Source organism: Lipophrys pholis (genome assembly GCF_963383615.2).
Source record: "Lipophrys pholis genome assembly, chromosome: 6".
In the NCBI taxonomy this organism is placed as follows: Eukaryota; Metazoa; Chordata; class Actinopteri; order Blenniiformes; family Blenniidae; genus Lipophrys; species Lipophrys pholis.
In genome coordinates, this window is record NC_137629.1 from 31,072,497 (window position 1) to 31,097,470 (window position 24,974).

A 24,974-nucleotide genomic window follows, 5' to 3' on the forward strand; every position below is an offset into this window, starting at 1 on the left:
CGAGACCACAACATTAACAAGAATCTCTACAATAAAACGGCAGAACTCCACAGAAGAAGTATTTATTAGAACGACGGTAACAGATGAATGTAAGGGCTTTAAAACAAACACTGTGACACCAGTGTTACAACATATCAACAGAGATGATGGCTTCAAAAACAGGCATCAGGAAAACCAAATAAGGCTTGTAAAACATTTTAAAATAATGGAAATCGCAGGAACATTTAATACTGTGTATGTTGATTTCAGTCATTTTTATATTTCTGAAGTTTCACATCAAATCAGTGAAAACAGATTCTCTGTCGACGTGAATAAGATGCTGATTTAATGTTTTTATTACAGTTTAAAGTTCTGACATAAACTGACCATATATAGTGTTTTTCTCCTACTAAAATTAATTGTTAAAAAGGCATGAAATCTATTCTTTTTTTTTTTTATTTGTTAATGATCAAATTAAATATATTGGAAAGTTGAAACCTTTGACGTGTTTATGTGAATGTGGGTTTTGTCGGAGATTGAAAGTCTGTTTGGTCCCTCAGAGGTCACGGGGAAGGGCTAAACCCTCAGACGGACTTAAGTCTGACAATAAAAGCGAGTTCATCCGTGATGTCACATCAGTGCCTCTGCAGAACCAAACCAGCCAATCAGAGTCAGTGTCGGATTCCATCACAGACTCCCATCTGAACGGAACTTCACATCACAGGATCAGTGAGAATAAACACGTGTGATGGGTGGGGTTGTGTGGAGGTGCTCATGTGATCAGGTGGAATGCTGGGTCAGTTCGTGGTCGGAGGCGGAGCTTGTTTGACGTTCCACCGCCCGCTGAGCTTTGCAGGCGGCCATCTTGGCCTGGATGTCCTTCTTCCTCTCGAAGAAGTCGACGAGCGGCGGCTCAGTCAGCAGCGAGGCCAAAACCTGCTCGAAGGTGATCGACCAGTCGACGTCCAGCACGCTGCCCCGCCTCTGCTCGCTGCCGCCGACCAGCACGGCCTCGTCGGTGATGTCCTCGCAGGGGAGCGAGCCCGAGCTCACCATGGAGTACGACGAGACCGACGTGTCGTCTTTGATTTCCTCGTCAGACGTCTGCGGAGGTCCCGGCTCCAGCTGGGCGTCGGCCAGGGCCCGGCACACCTGAGCCTCAGCGGACCCCCCCTCGACGGGCTCGTCTTCCCTCGGGGGGCTGATGGAGGCGGTCGGAGCAGGGGGAGGGGCCTGTGCGGTGGCCTCGGTCTTCTTGCCGCCGTTGGTGAACCTTTTGCCGACCTCTCCGATGCGCAGCAGCAGGCTGGCCACAGTGGCGATGGAGTGATAGAGCTCCTGCTCCAGAGGCTCCTCACTGAACAAGTTGTACAGGGTCTTACACAACTCGATGAACTGCTCCTACACACACACAAATAAAGATAACTTAAATATAAGAATGGATATAAGGTTGTATGTGGCAATGCCTACAAAACCAATTTACAACCTTAATGAAAGCTCAAAAAAGCCATAAGGATCATAAACAAGGTTCAATATCTGGATCATAACAGCAGTTTATTTCTATTATTGTATATATTTTCATTTTTGTATAAAATCCTTATTTTGAATAAATATAGCAAAGGGGAATAATTTTGTAAAAGTTGATAATAGCCTTAAGGTACGTTCACACTATGTTCCCGGTAGCCCCGTTTGCCTGAACCGTAGTGCGCCGTGGGATTTTGTGGAATTCTGAGGAAGGCGTGGCCCGTTGTTCACGTTCTGTCAAGGCTTTCTACGGATGAAATGTGGACACCGGGCCATTTTGAAAGCACGTTTATGCCCCAAAGGGCGAAGGCAATCATTGTATTCTTAAACTTTTGCTGGGTGCAGACATACCTCTTGATTTCTTTTTCGGTGGCAGAGCTTGTAGAAGCTGTTCTGTCGTTGATTGCTCAGACTCGAATGAAACTACCCTCCGGGCCCGGCTTCCTCCCGGACCGAGCGCGCCGAGGCAGACCGGAGTAGAACGCAACGCGTCGGGTCCACAAACCGTCACACGCCGGGATGAGCCGCGATTGAACGTGATGAAACGGCGACCATACACCGTAAGTACGCCGTGAGAACCGTGACGAAGCGCGGCGCGACGTGATAAAACATGAAACAACCGCGATATAGCGCGCACTTAACATCACTTCCCGTAACCCTCCCGTCCCACCACGGACCGCCTCCAAGTTCCGTTACGGCCAATGACGTGCCGCTACGTTTAGCTACGGGCTACCAAGTTTCTGATCCGCGGCGTGGCAATTTTTTGACGGTTTAAAAGTCTGGCACGGCGCCCACGGCAATTACGACTTATTACGTTTGCCCGTCCCGTCCCGTCCCGTCCCCCTGCGTTGTGTCACGTCCACCCCGTTTTGTCCAAGGTGGCCTGAAACGGGGCTGCCGTGAGCATAGTGTAAACGTACCTTTATCTGCATTCTGTTTTCTTTACCTTCTACCACTTCTCTTTTTGATTCTGTGCCTCATGGTTTATATTTGTAAATGTTTGATTTGAGTTTGTTTTACAGTTTTTTTCTCTCTCTACACTTGAATACACTTATTTTGATAACCTATCTGATGGTTTGGGAGTGTTTAGCTTTTTGTTTTGTACAATTCCTACGATAATGAACCCTCTCGTCTCAGAGAGCTTTCCTGTTCTGTGTTTCCGGGCTTGGCTGGACGTGGTGCACTGACCTGGTTCATCCTGGGCAGGTCTTTGATCGTCTCCTTTTTAGGCTCGTTTTCTTTGGCCCACATCCTCAGGTAGTACCTGTAGTCCTTCACCTCTGAAGAAGCACGCAGGCCGATGTCAGTGTCAAAACCTTGATATCTTATATCAGAAAGGAGGAACAAGCAAAAGCTGGACAATTACCTTTCTTCTCCTCGCCCTCTGCTCCTCCATCCTTCCCTTCCTCGGCTGCACCTGAATGAGATTATCATCACTGTCTTTACTTCAAAACAACAAAACAAGTCAACTGATTTGTGTTTGAGTGAAAGGGAAGATAAGCATCAGCTCTACATTTACATTCTCTAAATTGCAGCGAAATGCACGTTTGACCACGCCCCCATCAGTGATGTCACTGCAGGTCACAGCTGAATTGTTCAAATATGTCAACATCACCTGTTCGTCCTTCTGCTCCTAGACCTTCATTCAATTATTTTAATGGGTTTAAAATTAGCTCATCGCTTACGACCTGAGTAATGATTCATAATGAGCTGCTATGGCATCACAGTGGTGGGCGGGGCCAGAGAAACAGTTCGACAGCATCAAGACACAAACCTGAAGTCACTTCCTGCTGCCGCAAAGCGTCTCGATCAGACGGAAAAGAAGAGTCTTGGGGAAAACACAGAAGAAGAGGAAGACAAAGAAGTAGAAGAAGACGAGGTTGAAATTTTCAGGTGTGTTAATAAAAGTGTGCTTCATGCAGATCAGTCTGTGAGGTCACAGCGGCGACATGCTGGCGGCAGGTGTGCGTCTTCACCTTTTGGGTCGTCTTCAGTGAAGAACTGTGCCGCCTCCAGAGCAGATTCTGCCTCTTCTGGACTCAAAGCTGCAACAGGAAATAAATAAGATCGCAGCTTTTATAAATTTTCTCTTTGAATTGAGGTTTGAGATCAAGATATTTGTTCAGGTATCAGGCTGAGGGGACGGAGCCTTATCGAGTGGGTTGAGGCTTCAATTTTCCTTCAGTTTGATGTAGATCAGCCCTATTATCAAAAGACACCACAATGAAGATTCTTGCCTGAGTTTGGAGGTCATGTGAGCAAGTGTGTAAGCTTACCTGGCGGGAGGTGGAGCTTGTACAGCAGCTTGAGTTTCTCGGTCATGTCTCCATGATACATCCCACCTGCACACACGGACAAGCGAAGAGTGAAAATCCAGTAGGGCTGAGGATTTCCCTGAGCAGGGATGGAGACTCACTCAGTCCGGTGATGAACTCCTTGAAGTTAACCAGCCCATCCTGATTCTGGTCTAGTAGTCTAAAGAGGCGTGCCGACAGTGTGGAGGTGTGGCCTCCACAGGTCCAGGGAGCAAGTGCTGCGTAGAGCTGTGAAAACTGAACCGGGTCAATTCGGTACTGCTCGAGGTACGGCAGGCTGGGATCGTGGCGCTCCGCTGCCGAGCTACTGGAGCCCCAGTAACAGCTGGTCATGTGCTGAGACTGAACACAAAAACAGAACCGAAAGTTAACCCGGAGCTCTGAAGCCTGCAGCCGGATGGAGGTGCTGAATCGTTGCTGGTGATGACCTTAAAGAGACAGTACAGCTCCTCCAACTCCTCGATACTGAACGCAGACTCGGTCATCATCGCCCTCACCTGTGCACATGACACACACTCTCCTGTTAACTCTGTCTATTCCCATTGGCATGTTATTATTAACTCACAGCTTATACCCACCACACTCCTCTTAGCTGTGTCCTCCAGGGACTGGATGACCTTTAACCTCTGCTTGAACCTCATCTGCTCAATGACATCGGAGCGCAAGCTGCCGAACCTCTGCTCAGACAAGAAGAAACTCAGATCCCTGCAGCAACGTCTCCCGCGATGGCGACACTCACATGAAACCACCAACAATGATATTTTTCTGTATCTTACCTCGTAGGATGACTTAATTAGGTCAAACACATCGATTTCAGGTGGGGGGTCATCACCGCTCGTCAGCAGGGCGTGGAGGTGAGGGATGGGCGGAGCTACCGTCTGTTTATTCACTACATTGTCCAAGTACCTGCAGAAAACACACTTACCCTTAACATTTGTTTTGATTCGGAACATGAAGTTAACCGTAACCAGGTTTAAAGCATGACTCTGACCTGCCCAGGATTGTCATGGCCTCCCCCTCATCATTGCATGACAGCAAGGTATCCATGTTGTCATGGAGGACAGCCAGCGCCACCTGCGGGGAGAGGCAGTGAGGTCAGAGACCCCGTTTGAACAATGATTGACTCGGTGTGCACTCGTTCAAAGGTTAATGAAACGGTAGCCAGTCAGTAATCAGGCGGTACCTGGAAGATGACCTTGATGCCCTCGTAAAAGAAACAGTCGACCAATAAGACAGCGCTGTCGAAGGGCATCACAGAGAGAAACAATGTGAGGAACCAGGACAAGCTGATAGTGGAGATGACTCCCAGGTCCTGCATGTGTTCATATAGCAAGGGGAGGAAGGCCCGAGTAAGCTCCTCAAACACCCCTTGATCCACGAGAGCTCCTGCAAAAACAGAAAGCCACATGAGGATGGTACCTAGATCAGTAGTTTGTGACTGAATGGGTGGTGTGTATGCTGGTCTTGTTACTGACCTACGACCCGGGTGTTGTAGTAGTCAGGCAGCATGCGCTCACACAGTGCCACCAGTAGCCAGAAGGCCTCCTCCTCAGTGCAGTACAGCAGCAGGACGGAGGTAACAATATTCATGGCCTGGTGAAGAACAGCCAAAGTGTCACTTTTGGAACAGTTACTCGGTCCTGAATGTTTCAGCTATATTCCAGTGGCAGTGTTGAATTGGACAATGAGTATAAACGTGGTGCTTATTGGACCTGGCAGTATCCGATTCCCGGGTTCCGGTGTGCGTAAGCGGTGAGGACGCGGCGCAGGGCGGCGATACCCATTTCATTCTGGAAAGCTCTGTGTTCGGGCATCGAGCGGTGAAGATCACGCTCGATCTCCTCTGTAGCCAATGAACACAATCCCATGGCTTGCTCCACCAGGTCACCATAGTAACCAGGGTGAGATGCCATCTCGTTCTGTGCACCTGATTGGTCAAACACAGTTCGGGATATATTAAACAACAGCCACACCATTTCAGATGAATAAATTAATGGATGGATGGATGAGTGCTGACCTGAGAACAGCAGCCAGAGTTCCCCTCTCAGAAGTTCTGGGATTCCATTGAGGACCAGGTCTCTGGTCCTGGACGTTCGGTACATGCACACTCCTCGACCAAACTCTGAGAAATGGATGTTCCACGACTCCTCTTTCATCTTCTCTTTCATCTGGCGGAGGAAAAATTCTCGAGCATTACTCCCTAGAGTCTAACAGTACTGCATTAATGCTTGGATTTGAACTCACGGCTTTGGGCCCCAGGTCCTCGGCAGTGTCCTGGTGGTAAAGCTGCAGGAGCCCCTGGCTGGCTGTGGGCAGACCTGGGTGGTAGTGGCGCCCCTTTTGGACAGACTCCGCACCTGCAGAGGAGGATGCCTGAAAACACAAACAATGACAACTCGAGTAGAGCTGAGGAGGAATTAGTGAAAGAATCCTGAGCTCCAAGTCACAGACCGAATGACCGATCATAGCCAGTGGACTGGTGTCGCTATTCCAGCTGTCGGGTGTCCGCTGCAGGAAGTCCGAGATGCGCTGGACCAGGAAATCTCTGTCTTTGAGGTTGGCGAAGAGGAAGTTCATCTTGTTCTTGGTGCTGATGGAGACGGGACAAGGCAAGACGCTGCTGCTGTCCGCCTTCTCCACAATGGACACCTGAGGAACACAGGATCATGAGAAATTGGGAGACTTTTGCCGTCTCGGGGAGTTACGCTCAAACTGAGGGTCATAGGTGCAATAACCAGGGCAAAGTCAATCCCACACATGGAAACCCTCCACACATAAGGTCACACTGGGTCTCCCTCACAGACAGGGTCATCCTCACACTCCTGGGGTTACCTCTCTCAGAGGGATGATGAGTTGACACAGATCCTCCTCTCTGCTGTTGAAGCAGATGTAGTTGTTGGAGATGAAAAGCTGTCCCACCACGTGCATCTTGGCAAACGGTGTCCACAGCGTGCAGTCGGTGTGCCCGTCCAGCCGCTCGTCCTGTGTCAGCCGGAACATGGCTCGGTACTGCTCGTTCTTTGCACGTGCGTCAAAATCCCTGCAGATGAAGATAGGTCGAGAGTTCACGTCATGGGATCCAAGGTCTCAGAGGACTCACACGGGGGGGGGGGGGGGGGGGGGGGGGGGGCAGGTTCTCACCGTTTCAGTGCAGACACGTTCTTCAGCGTCTTGCAGGGTTTTGGTAGCGAGCGGTCGGCTAAGAAAGCCTCGTTGTCGAGCAGCTGGCGCATAGCGATGTTGGCGAGTTGTTCCATCAGCTTGAAGGTGTCGTTGATGTTGAGAAACACGGAGAAGAAATGCTCTGTGTGACGGGTGCTGACACGGACGCTCTCGGGGAACAGCAGCGTGGCGTTCTTCTCCAGCTGGGTGACCTCGGTCCACGGCACCACCAAGGTGACTGAGGTCAGAGCAGCACAGACAGCAAAAGGGGGTAAACAAAGATAAATCCAAAAATACTCAGACTGGTTTCACAGTAAAAACTTCATTAACTCTTCACATGACGATTTGTTGTTATTCCCAACATAAATGGAGAAGTACAAATTGTGTGATGACATCATTGATCTCTGGTCTGTGATTGGCTGTTCGTACCCTCCTTGCCAAGCAGAAAGGAGTAGAAGCACAGGTGGTTGACGGACAGGTAGAGCCAGCCCTGCCGCGGCACCCGGCCTTTCCAATAACTGCAGGAGTAATAATTCACCAGCTTCTCCTCGCTGGGCATCCCGAACAACTTCCTCATCTTCAGCTCTGCCTCGCGAAACTTCCCGCTGTCCTCCTCCTGCTCCTCATCCTGCTTCAGTCGGTTCTCCTCGGCGATGATGCCCTGCACGAGACAGCATCACTCATCAACATGAACAGCAGCCAGGAGAATGTCACGAGTGTCAGAAGTCAGCCGACTCACAGAGATCTTTCCTCTGACGAAGGTGGTGATGTCCTCATCATTATCGAAGATGGAGATGGTCTGCAGCAGGTTGGACTCCAGCCAATCCCAGTGTTCCGTGATCTCCTTCCTGGACGAGCCTGCCAGAGACAGCTGATGGTTAAAAGGCAAGCAGATTCACCTGAGGACTTCGATCCAGAGACTAAAAGAGTCGTGAGCCGTGAGGAAACGTTACACATACATATTCCCAAGAAGCACAACTGTGAAGGAAATGTAGGAAATGGACAATATACAGGTTGAAAAGGACAATGTGAAAGCATATCCCAGGTGGCAGTGGTTCTTTAGATCTAGGTTTGTATTTGAAAAATGTTTTTTTTTTTTTTTCAAGATTTAAAAGATGGTAAAAGATGACTCAAAAGACTCGAGAAGTGTTTGCCACATGAAAAAAGGGAGATAGGTCAAAGTTGGTGTAAATTATGCCAAACTATATTCAAATCTTTAACTGACAAATATAATTAAATTTTCACCGAATCCCTTTCATTTGTCTTCAGTGATCTGTTGCTGCATTTTCAATTTGGCTCATTCTAATTGCTGGTATTGAAGATGAGAACTCCACTGGAACAGGATTTTTAGAAGCTTTTAATTCCACATTTCCAGAGTGGATGGAGCTGAAGTGAATCCTTGGCTATTCATTAACATCGCCACCAGGGAGAACCTGCTACAGTGGTGGTTCCACAACCAGGAAAACAGAACCATCGTTCAGCCAAATTCTGCAGAAATTACCAAGCGGCTCCTTCCACACTGACTTTCTCTCTGCATACTATCAAGCGGTGAGCCTTAATCCCACTTGTGTTGATGTGATAGTTTTTAATTTTCAATCCTGGTTTGTGTGTAAAAATACAGTGACAGTGAGTAATCAAAAAACTGAATATATTTCTTTGCCCATTTTGTCTGTCTGAGAGCGCTATTCTTTTGCTATTAGTGTAATGTGGTTGGTATTAAATCAGTGTTTGTGGTTAAAGCAGGTTTGACTGGTTTGTTATCATTCCCTGCCGTCAGCGGCACGTGGTATGTCTTCTGAAATTACGTTTATTGCTTGATCTTTGTTTTTACGACGGCGTCAATACGACTCAACTGGAATTATGAGGTGAGATCGCAGTGAAGAAAATCTCAAGTCACACGGTCCAAACTGTGTGTCTGACTCACCACAGGCGATGTTCCAGTAGATCTGAGAGTCGGCAGTCTGCAGCAGGATCCTGTATGGAGCCACCCGGGCGCTGGAGTCCAGAACCACGTCCAGAGTCCCGACCAGGAGGCCTGGACGGAGACAGGGCACACAGGGGTCTTTTTTTCAGACATTTGATCTGTTTGAAAGAAACATTTCACTTCTGCGGTAAAAGCAGAAGAAAGGGATGAGTCATGTTGTCTTCGCTGATCTGTGAGTTAGTGACAGATTGACCAGTTGAGTCAGGAGGATGTTTCTCCACCTTCTACTGAACTCTGTGTGCATTTTGCCTTCATCTCTACATATTTACACCTCCTCACCCGGCAGAACTCAGAGCAGCTGTTGGTCTCTGGTTCAACTTTACAGAATCCAGAATCTAGATTTGAGTCAAACAAAGCAGAGTAACGTGTTGGTAGTTTTGGCACACTAATCAAATGTACACTTGTCAATCACAACAGTTGTTACTGAACTCATGAAACAAATGTCATCGTTCCTCCCCATCCTCGTCTCCATCTATGAAACCTAAATTGTTATCTTATAACATTAACGCCTCGAAAATGTCCTCAAAGTTCATCATCAACATGAATAACAAATGCACTTTTTATTTTTTCATAAGTTTTGAAAATGCCACTGATGGATGATTATTTATTCACCCTGTGCTTTCATACAATTCTTTTTTTTTTTTTTTTTTCCAGAAAAACAAAATGGGCGGGTCCTCATAGTGAGAGTGCAGTGGTTTGGAGCCCAGGCCTGTCTGCTGGATAGTTCCTCTTCTTCCTGCTTCTAAGTGACACCAGTCCAATCATTTATTGTTTATGCATATCTTCTATTCCTCTTTATTATGTGCAAAATTGTCAGAGCCAATTCCTGCTTACTATGAGTGAGGGCAGGAAACACTCTGGACAGGTCACCGGTCCATCGCAGGACAAACACAGAGAGACAGACAACCATACACTCACATTATTACCTCTGGGTAATTTTACCGATTAACCTCAATGCATGTTTTTAGACAGTTAGGGAAACCTGCATGCCCATTAACACTCAAACATGCAAATGAAAGGTCCTGCTGGTATTTGAACTGATGACAGCTTGACGCGAGAGGGCAAACCACTGCTCCACTGTGCCAACCAGCCTTAATATGTTCACATTAAAATCTCGATTAAAGCACTTAGACAGTGATTTTCCACCACTTGAGCTTTATAATGTTAATCACATTCACCCATTCACATCTATTCACACACCCATGGAGGCGGCAGTCATGCGAGGTGCTCAATCCATTCATTGGGAGCAGTTTGGGGGTTCAGTGTTTTGCTCAAGGACTTGTGGACAAAGGTGATGGGGAATCGAACCTGCAATATTCGGAATGAGTGACAGTTACTCTGCCAACACTGCCACACCAAAATGTCCTCTGTGACAGTAATCTGTGAGTTTAGAGTGAATGCGGGGGACACATTTCAGACGTTAACAGTCGGTGTCTGTGTGGTTCAATGGGGGACGCATCCTGCGTTACACACTAAATATTAAAAGACTCAAGGAGACAAAACACTGCGTCACACCAAATTACCGAACCGGACCGGACCCAGGAACTCACCGGAGAGCCCCCCTCCGCGTCCGTGCCCCCTCCTCCTCTGAAGGACGAAGAACGGGTTGGCCCGCTCGGAGACCCACAGAGCTCCGGCCAGCAGCACCTCCTCCGGCTGGATCCACATCTCTGCCCGCCCTGACTCCCTCCCTCTGCCCGGACCGACGACGGTGTGTCAGCGGGCTGGGGAGTGCACCGGTACGGGCTGGGGCTCACCCTCCGCCGGAAAAAGATGCTCGGGCTCAGTCTACTTCACGAAGACATCGATCAGCCGTTGTTGTTGTTGTTTTCTCTCAGTCTGATGACTCCACATCACTTCCTAGTAGGCTGCGTCAGGGCACGTGCTCCGCGCATGCTCAGTAATGATGGAGTTACATTATTGCCCCCTGCTGGACCGATACAACTGCTGCAACCTGCTCAATGGAGACCCGCTGAGGATGTGCAGATTCATCATCCGAAACGACAATTTTTGCGAATGTTAAGTGTCCAGTCATTCCAATTACTGCACAGGTGGCGCAGAAATTAACCAAAGTAGACCCTAAACACAATTTCTAGTCCGATCCACTTGTAGTTTTGTTTATTTGATGAAAGTCAATGAGTAATATATCAGGGTTTTCTTATAGAGTTGTACATTTGTCCGACTTGTCTGTACCTGGCCTCGTGGGAACTGTCTGCCCCGCCCCCCCTACCTGTGCCTTCCTCTTCTTCTGACTTATGTCCTCTACATATGTAACCTGTGTCCAAAATGGCAGAAAAAAATATTTAAAAAAACTATCAAATAACCACCTAATAATAAGCATAAATGGCTCGTACATCTTCAATCTGCTCCAAACCAGGTCACCACTATGTGTCCTCTGACCAGCAACAGTGGCCCGGAGCGCCCCAATGTGGCTGCCCACCACATCCTAGTAATGGGAAGGGTCAATGCAGAAAGAGGAATTTCCTTAAGGGTATTGATAAAGTATGATTGGTTACAAAACCACACATAATCCAGCGTCAAGAGATAATCTGAAAGACGCTTCAATGAGCAACAGGAAGCAATGACTAACGGATGACCAAAAATAAAATGGTGACTTCTGCCTGTTAAATTCAATAAAGACACTTTATTGACACTTAATGTTGAGGCAGTAAAGACACAGTGAACTGAAAGCATCACACATTCACCTTCATCATCATCACTACGAGACACAGAGACGAGGACAGACAGACGAGCGTCCTCAGGTCACTTCAGAAAGAGTAATGTTCAATAAGTCAGGTTATAAGTTGTATAATTGTGTTTATATACTGATTATTACAGGCTGAGTAATTCAGAAGCAGTTTAATAAACTTTAAAGGAGGAGTCCACTACTTCAGGAAACCCTCTGAGTCTCTGCTGCAAAAACTAAACAACCCATTTTTGGAGGGAGAGAGAGACAGACACGTTGACGTGGTCGATGGCGTCACACCGCGGCAAGTGAGAATTCCTCATGTAGTTTGATGTCCTGCACACCTTATCAGTGCTTGTGCTAAAATAGATTAACCTAATCTCTTTCCACGACCGTGACAAAGCGGAAACTGAAGAAGAAAAAAAGAAAACGTTCCTTTACATGTCTGTGAGGTCAGCAGACTCAGAGCGGCTCCCTGAGGAACTCCACAGAGACAGGAGGAGGTTCACCACAATGCCGAACTGTTCCTTTAAATTCACACAGAAACATGTTTGCTACAGGGGGAGTCAACACTGTTGAGGGTCACATGATCCCTCCAGAGGATCCAGATCCAGGTCCAGGACTCAGTTCAGGAGCTCCTCGGTTTATAGTTCCAGTATTATGATTTAAAAAGGAAGAACCAGTTCGGTCGGTATGTACAGATAAGAAGTTCTGATCCAGGTCTTGAGATAAGAGTCTGTGGGGAGTCTGGCACTAGACGAACGATGGACTCATCACTCAGCCAATCGCAATAGCCCGGTCACATCAGGAAACATGGGTACGGACCTGCTCTAGGTACCGATTCTGGTTCTGGTGCGGCTTCAGTCGGGTCTGCTCAGGTTCTGATCCAACACATAATTTCATCTGTTTTCCAGGAAGAGAAAACATGCTGAAAACTTGGAGCCATTTTGAAAGGAACTGTGAAGTAATGTTTCCATCCTACTTAACAGAACACATCAAACAAACAACATTTGTGTCTTTAAAAAACAAAAACAAAACAAAAACATTTCAGGAACCTTTTAGGCACTCAGGAAGTTTTCCCAGGAACTTTCTCAATCTTTTGCAATAAATTTGATAGAATTCACCAAATACTTATTGAACTGTTTCTGCAGCTGGAGCTGCTCAGGCGCTGCGGCGGATCGTCTTCCTTGTGGTCATTTCCATTCTATCCTCGGGTAAAACGCCGAACCCCATGTCGTTCCCAATGTTGTGTTCGTACCTTGCATGTCAGTTTGTGCGTGATTGTGACTGATCGTGTGAAGTACTGTTTAAACACAAATGACGTCCCGTCAGTAAACCATTTAAAAAAAATCCTAATAAAAAACAACAAAAAAACCTCCTCCTTTCTTTGGAGGACTTTCAAACGTTCCCTTATGCTTTGGAAATGCTCTTGGAAACTAATAATGCCATTTCCTGGACCAACAGAACGGGATTCTGGTTCAGGTTCCTGCGCTGGAAGAGGTTCTGGAGTCACGTTGTCCGGATGATTGCGCACAGCTTATTCCAGTTTCTGTCTTCTGGAAAACTAAAAAGAAGTCAGAATAAAGTAGAAGCTGGATCCGGACCGGGATCAGGTCCAGTCTGAGAAAAGTCCGGCGGAATAAATGACGTTGAAAATGTTTGTCAATCGATTTTCTGCATCCAGTAAAGGTCATCTGTCCACTCGGCAGCTGGACCGGACTGGGGGTCCGGGGCTCGTTGCCGCGGCGACGAGCCTCAGGACTTGTTCTCCTCGTAGAGGTCGAGTGAGGCCTGGATGTCTGGCAGCTCGATCTCACAGACGACGCTGCGGGGAGACATGGAGTTCCTGTTGAAGAAGTGACCGCCGCCTGAGGAAACAAGAGGGAGACTGAAGAACATCCAAACTGAAAATAATCAGGACAGACAGTCGAGGGTCCGAGCGACTTCACAACGTGTTTAAATACAGGTGTGTTACATACAGGTGTGTTACATACAGTTCCTCTAGTTTACCGTTCTTCTTTTGACTAAAAAACAGTGGAGCAGCTTTAAACCTTTACAAGGCACTTGTTAAATTTTTTTTATAAATATCACATATAAATAATCCAACATCTTTGGAAATAACTTTATTTCTTAAAATACAATTTATAAAGGAATTAGAAAAAGATTAAAGTGAAATAAGTTCAGAAAACATGTGTTTGGTACACCCTTACTGGTCACGGCGATGGTGATGTCAGCGGGGGTCCTGGGTGTGGCCTCGGAGTGGGGGGGGCTGAGCGGCTCCAGGCTGATGGAAGGTTGGTTCGTGTCGCTCAGCAGCGCCCTCTGGCTGCCAGACGTCTGACTGACACCCAGACGCTCGACGTCCAGCACCACGCTGTCCACGCAGGGAAGACTGGTCTGAGGGCAGAGAGACAGACAGGAGATATCGGTATAACAAATCCTTTGACACACGCATACCCGTGAACCTCTGACCTGCTGCCGACTCACCATGATGCCCAGAGCTTTGAGGATGTTGAGTTTGCACATGGGGCAGGTGCAATGTTCGTTCAGCCACGGGTCCACACACACTTTATGGAAGACGTGTCTGAAACACACAAATCGGACAGAGAAAACACAACACGTCAGTGCTTGAACACGCCTCATTAGGAATCGATACAGGACTGGTACTGGATTAATGAAATACAATACTGGACTGATAATAAACCAAAACTGAACGGATACTGAATTGATAATAGACTAACACTGCCCTGAAATTGAAAATATACTGATTTCATCTTGAACTGATACTTGACATATACCAATCGGGTATGGGTCCGATACTGCTCTTATATCGGCCCAATACTGGGTTGTTATCTGACTGATCCAACAGGTTCAGACTTACTTGCAAGGCAGGATTCGAACCACATCATTGAGCTGGTACGCTTCAATACACACAGCACAGTGGTTAAAGTCTGGATCGGTTTCCTACAGAACACACACACACACACACTAAAGTGTCATTTTAAAGCTGATGAGGTTTGTTGATCAAACCTGAAGAGGAAACATGGTGGTGTTTCTCAGAGGAGACTCAGTCATCTTTACCTTGTCTCCTTTCTTCACCGTCCTCGTCGTCAACTTCCCAATGGCTTTCTTCGCCGCATCGCCAAGACGACGCTGTTAGAAAGGAAAAAAAGAGTCACGTGTTTACAAGTCTGTGGTCGGCCGAAAACATGAAAACCTTCCTGTGAAGAAGCATAATATATATCTATATATCCATATATATATATATATAAAAAAAAAAGAGAGATTGTCAACATCCACAGTGCTCTATGGTCTGTGTCTATTATGACGTAACCAAGAGTCCCGCCCATTATGACAAAGCTGTCCTCTATTCTATCTTAGCTTTCATAATAACCCGCTAGTCACCATTGTCTATATCCTCTTTTCTCTTTGTTGTCGATCACATTAGTCTGTTGTGTACCTTTTTATCTAGATTAGATCATGTTAGATTTTTTTGTTTGATTTTTGACCTTCAAATGAGCAAATTAACCAAATCGTCTCTTTTATCTGGCTGTTGGTGTACGTTCGACGTCAGTTCTGAAGTTAGCCATTTAGCTTCAAGAGGGTACCTGGCTGCGGTCGCGGGCGCTGGTGTAGCGAATCTTCTGGATGAAGTAGAAGATGAGCCACGCCGACGAGATGATCATGAGGACAATGAAGGAGATGGAGACGAAAACCAAAGAGCCCCGGTTGTCTTTGGCAGAGCCGCGTTGACCCACCACCACAGAAACAAGGACCGTCAGGTTCCGGTCGAGATGAGCCAGGATCTCTTTACCGTACGCCTCCGTGATCATCACCGCCACCGTGTCACCCGTACCTGGACAGAGGACAAGAAGCCAGGGTCAGGAATGAGGACAGAGACCGTAGTCAGTGCCTGAGACCTTAATGTGAAATATACGCATGATAGGATTGGCTTCTAAAAACTTTCAACATAATGTACAACAAATGTAAGCTGCACCTTCAGTATTTTAATTTCATGTAACAGTAAGTTCATGTAACGTCAGACAATATCAGGAGGTGTGAACAGGAAGAATTGTGAACTGATTAAGCTCAATGTCAAACGTGAGAAAAAATGCAAGGCTGCAATAAAAAAAAATAAAAAAAAACAGTTAGTTATTCAACCGTTTGCTAAAACACAGTTGTATCTAATGATAAAATAAATGTCCAATTTCAAACAAAGAAATTCCCCACAAAGCAGCGGAGCCTGAGAACAAAAGATGAATGGCAAAACTCTGGATCAGTAAACCCTTAGACGTGATTTTATTTTTTTTCCTTTCTTAATTGGTTTCAAACACAGGCGTCCCATTGGTTCAGACTCAGAAAAGCTAAGGTCGGGCTGACGTCGTAACTTAAGTGAGGATCTCCAGCCTCTTGTGACAAGTATTGAAAGAGAGCAACGAAATGTTTAGATTCCTCATTTTACGTCGCAGTTCTTCGCCGACAATCAGAACAGTCTTATAATCGATGGGTGAACAACACGGTCGGGCGTTTTTCTTCCTGTATGAGAAAGAAAAAGTAACCAGTCACCCTTCATATAGACCCTGTACTACTTCATGAATTTGGAAAGGGAATCCTCTGTGTAGTACTGTTCTCTCTGACTTGCCGGCATATAACTGCCACTGGATGGCGCTACAAGGGCCTGCATGTGCTGGCAAGACACACACACACACACACACACACACACACACACACACACACACACACACACACACACACACACACACACACACACACACACACACACACACACACACACACACACACACACACACACACACACACACACAGAGTGTTTGTCTGGGCAGAGTCGACTATTTATCATGTTTAAACTTGACAGCGCTGTTACCTAAAGCACTGCTGCTCTGTTCTTCATGTCTGTTACTGAAAGTCGCTGTTTATCCAGAATGGAGGCGTTCACTACCCAGCGTGTGGCCTGAGCCACTTTACTACACTTTCGAACTGAAACTACGACCAGCAGAGTAGGTGAGGGGGAAACAAGCCACCAGTGAACTTGATCTGTGACTCCTTTTAGCCCATCGTGAACAACTGCCAGCAACTAAATTATATATATAAAAAAATATATATATGGCTGTGACGCATGTACGTCTTAGAGTGGTGATAATGGGGTTGAAGCCATTGTCATGTCCACAGTGGTGCATTGCCCCTCTGGTGAGTAAACGTGGTGTCCCATTAAGCTTTTAGTGAGAACAAGGTCTCCCGCACGTGTTCTACCCAAACTCTTCTTTTCACGAAACACAAACAACCACAAACACCCTTGTACGGTTTGTATTTCATAATGATAACATGAGAAATGCAGAGTCTACGACAAACGAAGTCAAGATATCTTCATTTGGAGAGAACAGCGCCACACAGAGGACTTGCTATCCAAAGTCTGAACAGCCGACCTTCAGAAAACATGTTCATGAAGACGACCGAAGCAGCCGAAATAGGCAGAATTCAGAAAAAAAGATGTGTATGGAGTGAGTGCGGATGTTTTGTCTCGGTTAGGACACGATGACCTTTTTTTTTTTTTTTTCTTTAGGGCCCGGTTGATGGCCTTCAGACTCTATGATTCTTGTCACCGTTACAAAGTGGAGCAAAGCCGCCTTCCATGTGAAAGAGCTGAAAGTGTAGACAAGAGGCCAGACCAAGTTGCATGGGATCCATATGGAGGAGTGACAGTGGTCAGTTATTTGTCAGGAAGAACCACAAAAATGCCATTTTCTCAACCAGAGGGCCAAATTACGGTAGACTATTAAATTATGCATGACAATTGGAGTCCTCAGTTAAGAGGCAAATTAATATCTCGTCACCAAGTTTATTAAATCAAAATGAGGCAAACATTAAACGGTTTTCTGCAGTGTAACGGTGCAAGAGTATATTGTGATGTAACAATACTACAGTATATTCAATCAATTAACATTTATTTATAAAGCCCTTTTACAACACTCAAAGTGCTTTTCTGTAAAATCAGACAGTAAAATGAGCAAGAAAGGAATTAAAAGAGTAAAAAGAGACACTATATCAACAATGGAGAAAAATCTAATCAAATCAAACAAAAAACAAAATAAGATAAAATGTCACCATATTACAGAGTATTAAAAGTCAGTCTGAATAAATAGGTTTTGAGCCTGGATAAAGAGGTTAAAGTGTGTATTTCCAGGGGCTGTTTGTTCCGGAGTTTGGAGGCATATTGTACTGTAACAGTACTTAAGTGTAATGTGATGTAGCAGTACTACAGTACAGTGCGGTATACAGTCACTGCAGTGTTATAGACTGATATGGTTTATTTCATTTTCCTCGAGATCAATTTGTGCGTGTGTGTGTGTGCACGTCCACACTTTCTACCACGCACACACACACACAGTGTGAGGTCACAGTGACCTCATCAATTAATAACACACTTTTCTATATTTAGACTCAACGGATGACCCCCCCCCCCCCCCCACACACACACACACACACAACCTTGCCCAACGCCTACCCGCATCACGAGCGTCCCACACAGGAACATGTATAACGGCATAACCCTGATTCAGAGATCTGACTCACTGATCCGCTGGAACAAACCTCCGGTCTGAACTCAATAGAAAAGACAAGACACGGTGCTTTTCTCGGCCTCCTTCATGAAGACACAGGTTCGATTCCCAGCAGGTTTTCAAGACGAGTGGTGTGAGTCACAGCACGAGTGTGAATCCAATTCCAGCTTCACCGAGTTCAACTCAATCTGGTCGGTCTTTCTAGTTCTCTAGTTTGTGAAGTCGTTCTAGTTGGTAGAATCATCTGAGTCAGGTTAGTTAATCTGTCGTGGTTTTAATGAATTAATCTCCTGGCTATTATAGTATGTTAATCCATCCTGGTTATACGGGTTAGTTAATGTGTTGTTGTTCTGGTTAGTTAATCCAGTCTGGCTTTTGGCGTGTTTGTGGATTCTGACCTTCGTGGCCCATCTTCACCGTCTTGTCGGTGGAGTTGTTGTAGATTAGGACGGCCGTGGCGTTGAAAGCCGCCGCCTTCAGGATCTTCTCCTTAAAGGTACAGTTTCCTCGCTGAAGCAGCGCCACCCAGTGGACGCCACGAGGCGGGACCAGAAAACGAGTGCTGGGGTCACAGCCCTGCCTGTCCACCACTGAGGAGAAACAGTGTTACCATGGTTACCGTCACGTCGTCAAACACATTAAGAGATTATTGATACATTTTGGGGAAAAAGTGTAAAATTCATCAAATAAAATACAAAACCTGAGACAATTATTGTTTACAGTGATTCAATCATTAATAACCACAATGCAAAGTACTGCTGTTTCTCTAAAAAAATATTCACATTTCTTAAAGTGATATAAAGGACCATTATCAGTGTTTTTCTTCTTTTGTCAAAGTATTTCAGTAATTCAGATGGTAATTGCTCATTTTCCAAAACAATATAGATTTTTTGTGGAAAAAAGGGAGAGATTGAAACTACTGATCCAAACGTTTACTTGTTTGTGCAATTTCACCACCTGTGAGTCTGATTCTGCAGGTTTCTCTCTATTAAAAATTGCTTTTTTCTGTTGGAGGGTTTTTGTTTTTCCTGCAAAACTGCCTTGAAATGACTGTGTTGAATACTGCACTGTATAACTAAAGTTGAACTGAATTGAATTTTACTCCAACAAACACCTAAAAAAACCCAACCTAAAACACGGCAACTTTAATCACAACTTCCTGGAATAAGCTCCTGGGAGGTCATGGATTTTGGCAGCGGAATCCAGGAGGGACTGAGTCTAATACAGCGTCTTCATCGACAACTGACAATCGATATAGTTTAAACAACATGAGGGAAAAAACAAAAACAAGAACACATCACCTCTAGGTTTTTCCGTTTCATTCACCAGGAGGAACTCTGTGTTTCCTGTTGTTGTTGTTGTTGTCATGGTGACTGTTTGTGAGCTCGGATTGGAGTGTGACGCTGCAGCCGGAGACTGAGGCTCCATCAGCAGCTGCAGTGTCCTTCCACTGACTGTAACTCGACACCTGAGAGCAGAGACACTGCAACCTTCGTCCACCCTTCATCCGCCCCAGAAGCCTCCGCAGTGTCTGCTGCGGCCGCCGCATGGAGCTACGTCCACTCAACTGCAGGAGCTGCAGCCATTCAAACCACACCAGCTGCATCCACCCACAACACAGTCAAACTACAACAACTATATCCACTCAAACTACATCATATGTAGACATACATATATTCTCAACTATTTCAAACCAACTGCATCGGCTACATCCACCCACATTACATCAACTACAACACTGTGACGACATCAGCTACATCAATTCCATCTCCATCAGCTCCATCCACCCACAATAAATCGACTATATCAGCTTCATCATACCAACTCCATCAGCTCCATCAATTCCAGCTCCATCCACCCACAATAAATCGACTATCAGCTTCATCAAACCAACTACATCAGCTACAGCAATTCCATCTCCATCAGCTCCATCCACCCACAATAAATCGACTATATCAGCTTCATCAAACCAACTCCATCAGCTCCATCAATTCCAGCTCCATCCACCCACAATAAATCGACTATATCAGCTTCATCAAACCAACTCCATCAGCTCCATCCACCCACAATAAATCGACTATATCAGCTTCATCAAACCAACTCCATCAGCTCCATCAATTCCAGCTCCATCAGCCCCATCCACCCACAATAAATCGACTATATCAGCTTCATCAAACCAACTCCATCAGCTCCATCAATTCCAGCTCCATCCAAACACAATAAATCGACTATATCAGCTTCATCAAACCAACTCCATCAGCTCCATCAATTACAGCTCCATCCAAACACAATAAATCGACTATATCAGCTTCATCAAACCAACTCCATCAGCTCCATCAATTACAGCTCCATCAGCCCCATCCACCCACAATAAATCGACTATATCAGCTTCATCAAACCAACTCCATCAGCTCCATCAATTCCAGCTCCAACCAAACACAATAAATCGACTATATCAGCTTCATCAAACCAACTCCATCCACTCCATCAATTCCAGCTCCATCAGCTCCATCCACCCACAATAAATCGACTATATCAGCTTCATCAAACCAACTCCATCAGCTCCATCAATTCCAGCTCCATCCAAACACAATAAATCAACTATATCAGCTTCATCAAACCAACTCCATCGCTCCATCAATTCCAGCTCCATCAGCTCCATCCACCCACAATAACTCGATTACATCAGCTACATCAAGTCCATTTCCATCAGCTACATCCACCCACAATAAACCGACTACATCAGCTTCATCAAACCAACTACATCAGCTGCATTCAAACAAATTACATCAACTACATCACCCAAACCACATCAGCTGTTTCGATTCAAACTACATCAGCTGCATCCACCAATATGACATCAACTATATTAGCTACAACATAATAAATGACGCCACCCAGACTACATCGGGCACAATACATCAGCTCCACCCACTCAGCTCAGATCTGGACAATTTGACCTAAAAAGAAAATTCTAGGATCTTTTTTTTTTTTAAGAAAAATTCAAGTTTCGTTTCGATTTGATTTTTCTCAGTGCACTTAAAAATGACTGCAGACATCCGATATACTGTCAAAAGTGCAACTTTATTGCTGTGATTGTCCTCAGAGTTAAAAAAAAAAAAACTCAAAACATATAAACAATCCCAAAATAAAAAGTAAATGAAGTTCAGTCATTCAACAAATTGAAGCTTTAACCAGGTTTGAACCAAAGTGCAACAGCGACTGTGTGTGTGTGTGTGTGTGTGTGTGTGTGTGTGTGTGTGTGTGTGTGTGTGTGTGTGTGTGTGTGTGTGTGTGTGTGTGTGTGTGTGTGTGTGTGTGTGTGTGTGTGTGTGTGTGTGTGTGTGTGTGTGCTCTTTGACGTCATACCTCCATGATGCGGAGCAGGCGCGATCACCACGCCCCTCGTGTCGACCTTCGGAGAGTTTTGCCCATACGTCCCGTCATCGGTGCTCATCACGTGGACGATGTTTCCTCGTCCGTCCAGCACTGTGGCGTTAACCATGGCGCTCACGAACTCCTCCGACACCATGTTCCTGTCTGAGCGGGCCGCCGACACCGGGAAGACCGGGACCAAGACCAGGACCGAGACCAGGACCAAGACCGACAGGACGTGGAGACGCGTCCATCCCAGCGACGCCATGTTCTTACATCAAAAACTGTTGGGAGGGACAAAAACCATTCAGATCAACAAAAGAAGGATTATATGCTCCAGTCGTCTGTCTCATGGATGGAAACTTTGACTTTTGACTGACCTGGACACTTTTAAATCTCTCACCTGTTCAGAACCACAAATCTATTTTTATTATGTATTCTTTATGACGTTCATCTATTTCTATGCTTGATGATTTTATAATGCGATGATGTGAAGTATTGTTATTATGAACATGTCTCAACAGTGGGTAATAATTATTCAACATGCTCGTAAGGGATTGTTTTCACTTTGAAATACTTTCAGTATTACATATTCATTGACATCGATACCGAGTTCTAATACGGTTAAATTGACCTTCCTTGTCCATCACACGTGAAAGCACTCTTATTTTTTTTTTATTTTTTCTCCAATTGGCCTTTGACTTCCACAGACTGCCTGTGGCCCCAAGGTCGGCCATGTTTTATCTATGTCATAACTCTCTACGTCCCCGTCCACCATGATAATGTTGGTTCCTGCATTTGTCCTTGTCCTTGGGTGTGGAAGGGCCGGGCTCAGGCGATAGTTGAGGTATGGCGGGCGTCTGGTGTGGGAATAGGGCGGGATTAGCAGTGCAGGCTTACTTCCTAAATCATGAACTTCATCATACGTTATAGCTGTGGTGGCGTCGAGGTTAGGAAAGCTTGTTGATTCCAATCCAGCCGTGGATGAGTCACCACTGTGGTCCTGGCATGTGTGGTTAGGTTTATTATGAATAGGCTGGGTTCAATGGAGAGAAACAATTTCCCCTCAGGCGATCAATAAAGTAGCTCAAATCTTAATCTCCATTCCTCACAATGTCACATCAGGTTCTTCTCCAAACATCGTCTAAAAATACTGTGAAGAAGTCATACGGTTGAGCTTCAGTGTCGTCCACCATTGACCCGATTCCATCCGTCACATTGAAATTCTTTGTCCAATCAAATTATAGTTGAATTATCTCAAATGTCTCCATTCCAGCGTTAAACAGTTTTAAAAACACCTTAATGTCAGTATTTGTTTTCATCAACAGGCCTGAAAGTCTCAAAACAACTTCACTTTGAACAAACTGCAGTTTTTTACGGCTGCAATGAACAGATTTTATGTCCCATTTCAGTACAAAATGTCTCAGTACTTGTTTTGTCCTGATGGCCAGGCCATTCACATCACAGTCACACAAGTAGTAGTCCAACATCTGACGGTACTAACCACTGCACCACTGTGCCAACGTGGCCACTGCCCCCAAAAGTACCCCATAGCTGTGTATTGTGAGTGTCCTCGGAGGCTGTCTTTTATGGAATGTCCTCTTAAAGAGGCACAGTGGAACAAAGGTTAGTACATCGTCTTGCAGGCTGAGAACCCGCGTGTGGACGAGGCCTTTCTGGGGGAAGTTTGCATGTCCTCCCCTCAGTCGTGTGGCTTATCTCTGGGTACTCCGTCTAAAGACGTGTATGGGACATGCCTTTCAGCCAAAGTCTGAATCTCCGCCTGTGACATTAACCTAAAAACCACTTACTGGAGATGGATGGACATCTTTTCATGTCCTCATACGCCTTCGGTCCAAACACGTGTTGATGTTTCTAACTTTTCCAGAGACTTTAAAATCAATTATTTTTAATTCCCGACCTGTTTTAAGTTGTTGGAAAAAGTGATTTGTCGCCTCAAAGTGTCTCCTACCTCAAAACGCTCAACTTTCCCAGAGAGATGCCCGGATGTTACTTTCTGCGTCCTCCAGAAGTGTATACTTGACTGTATCCGCCAGATGTTTTGAACGTCTCTCTGTCCTCCAGATGTCCTGTGTCCTTTGTATTATCCAGATGTTTTGAATATCTTTGTGTCCTACAGATGTTGTCACTGTATCCTGTAGTTATTTTATTTGACTTTGTACCATCCAGATGTTTTGAATGTCTTTATATCCTCCAGATGTTTCAAATGTCTTTGTGTCCTCCAGATGTTCCAAACGTCTTTGTGTCCTCCAGATGTTTCAAACGTCTTTGTGTCCTCCAGATGTTGTGTCCTCCAGATGTTGTCACTGTATTCCCCAGTTATTTTATTTGGCTTTGTATCCTCCAGATGTTTTATATATGTGACGTTTCAAAAGTCTTTGTGTCCTCCAGACGTTCTATCAGAGGTCTTGTAGGTGCTTCTCTCTCTGCTGCTGGCTCTTCAGAGGACAAGATATCTTGAGTTCAGGTGCAGGATAAATACAGCGGGGGCATCAGGACAATGTTGTCAGAACATGGAGCCTCACCACCACCACCACCTTCATCATCATCACCGTCGTCGTCATCGGGCCAGCGTCTGGATGTCGGTCCTGAACGCTCCTCCGGTGGAGTCACGCAGTCTGATTGCAGGTCTGGGGCCGCAGCGGAGGATCCAGCACCGTGACTCAGTGCTTCACGCCGTGTGGAAGCGGCGCTGGCGGCCGCTACATCCCGCTTTGTCTCACCGTCTGCAGAGGCAGATCGTCGGGCAAAAACTCGCGGCCTGCCTCCGCCCTGCGCGGCCTGCTACCCCGCGGAGTGTCGCCGGGGCTCCCGGCGGTCGGATCGTGGCGGCGGGTCGGCGTCGGATCCGCGTTTCGTTCCGGTGGGAGCTGCTCGGTGCGGTGGCTCGAGCCCCGTCTCTCTCTCCCGTTTGTCGGCGACGGGCACTGCGCAGGCGCGTGGCCGGAGCACGGGGGAGGCGCGTGCGTGTCAGATCCGGGTTGATACTGCCTGGGAGCTCTCGCGGTGGTCCGTGGGGGGCTCTGTCGGTCCGACACGGTGGATCCTGGAGGGTTTAAACTGTGAAGATCCGCGCAGGAAAACCCTGACGGAGAACGGGGAGGAGAGGCACGAGGTCACAGCCTGACCTCTAGTGGACATCCGCGGTAAATGCATGTTTAGGCAGCAGTATCAATCAATCAATCAATCAATCAATCAATCAATCAATCAATCAATCAATCAATCAATCAATCAATCAATCAATCAATCAATCAATCAACCAACTTTTATTTAAACAACACCATGCAAAGAGCTTGACAGAAAATAATATTAATAATCAAAAAAAATTCAAAGTACAGGAAACAGTAAAT

At 46.0% G+C, this 24,974-nt stretch overlaps 2 protein-coding genes across 4 annotated transcripts; both read right to left on the reverse strand.

Moving 5' to 3' along the window:
- Positions 1-46: 46 nt before the first annotated feature.
- tbc1d9b (TBC1 domain family member 9b) lies at positions 47-10,839 on the reverse strand. 3 transcript variants are annotated; one of them, XM_080465901.1, is made up of 23 exons: positions 10,515-10,839; positions 8,905-9,015; positions 7,720-7,838; positions 7,410-7,641; positions 6,960-7,218; positions 6,651-6,858; positions 6,270-6,467; positions 6,063-6,191; positions 5,836-5,986; positions 5,531-5,745; positions 5,294-5,411; positions 5,002-5,204; positions 4,810-4,892; positions 4,595-4,724; positions 4,397-4,495; positions 4,247-4,315; positions 3,920-4,160; positions 3,780-3,845; positions 3,480-3,548; positions 3,278-3,331; positions 2,870-2,920; positions 2,692-2,783; positions 47-1,380 (listed from the first exon to the last, which is right to left on the reverse strand). In XM_080465901.1, the coding sequence occupies exons 1-23, from the start codon at positions 10,630-10,632 to the stop codon at positions 760-762; spliced, it is 3,636 nt and encodes a 1,211-aa protein (XP_080322027.1). In that variant the 5' UTR covers positions 10,633-10,839; the 3' UTR covers positions 47-759. The 3 variants fall into 3 exon arrangements, with proteins under 3 accessions (XP_080322027.1, XP_080322028.1, XP_080322026.1); XM_080465902.1 differs by lacking the exon at positions 3,278-3,331; XM_080465900.1 differs by having other exon boundaries at positions 6,063-6,467.
- A 228-nt stretch (positions 10,840-11,067) lies between these two features.
- On the reverse strand, positions 11,068-24,696 carry rnf130 (ring finger protein 130). The gene is made up of 9 exons (XM_080465918.1): positions 23,576-24,696; positions 21,598-21,887; positions 18,627-18,818; positions 15,259-15,506; positions 14,732-14,803; positions 14,532-14,614; positions 14,138-14,234; positions 13,861-14,047; positions 11,068-13,518 (listed from the first exon to the last, which is right to left on the reverse strand). The coding sequence occupies exons 2-9, from the start codon at positions 21,869-21,871 to the stop codon at positions 13,406-13,408; spliced, it is 1,266 nt and encodes a 421-aa protein (XP_080322044.1). The 5' UTR covers positions 21,872-21,887; positions 23,576-24,696; the 3' UTR covers positions 11,068-13,405.
- Between the last annotated feature and the right edge of the window lie 278 nt (positions 24,697-24,974).

Bases quoted from the DNA above. Each gene is read 5' to 3' on its own strand.
- tbc1d9b (XM_080465900.1), bottom strand. From the start codon at position 10,632: ATGTGGATCCAGCCGGAGGAGGTGCTGCTGGCCGGAGCTCTGTGGGTC. The intron at 7,219-7,409 runs GTACGAACAGCC...CTCTGACCTCAG, and splicing joins CTTTCTGCTTGGCAAGGAGG to TCACCTTGGTGGTGCCGTGG. The intron at 2,784-2,869 runs GTAATTGTCCAG...GTGCTTCTTCAG, and splicing joins AGAGGGCGAGGAGAAGAAAG to AGGTGAAGGACTACAGGTAC.
- rnf130 (XM_080465918.1), bottom strand. From the start codon at position 21,871: ATGGCGTCGCTGGGATGGACGCGTCTCCACGTCCTGTCGGTCTTGGTC. The intron at 15,507-18,626 runs GTCAGAATCCAC...TCCTCTGTCCAG, and splicing joins GGTGAAGATGGGCCACGAAG to GTACGGGTGACACGGTGGCG. The intron at 14,615-14,731 runs GTAAAGATGACT...TGTGTTCTGTAG, and splicing joins CGGTGAAGAAAGGAGACAAG to GAAACCGATCCAGACTTTAA.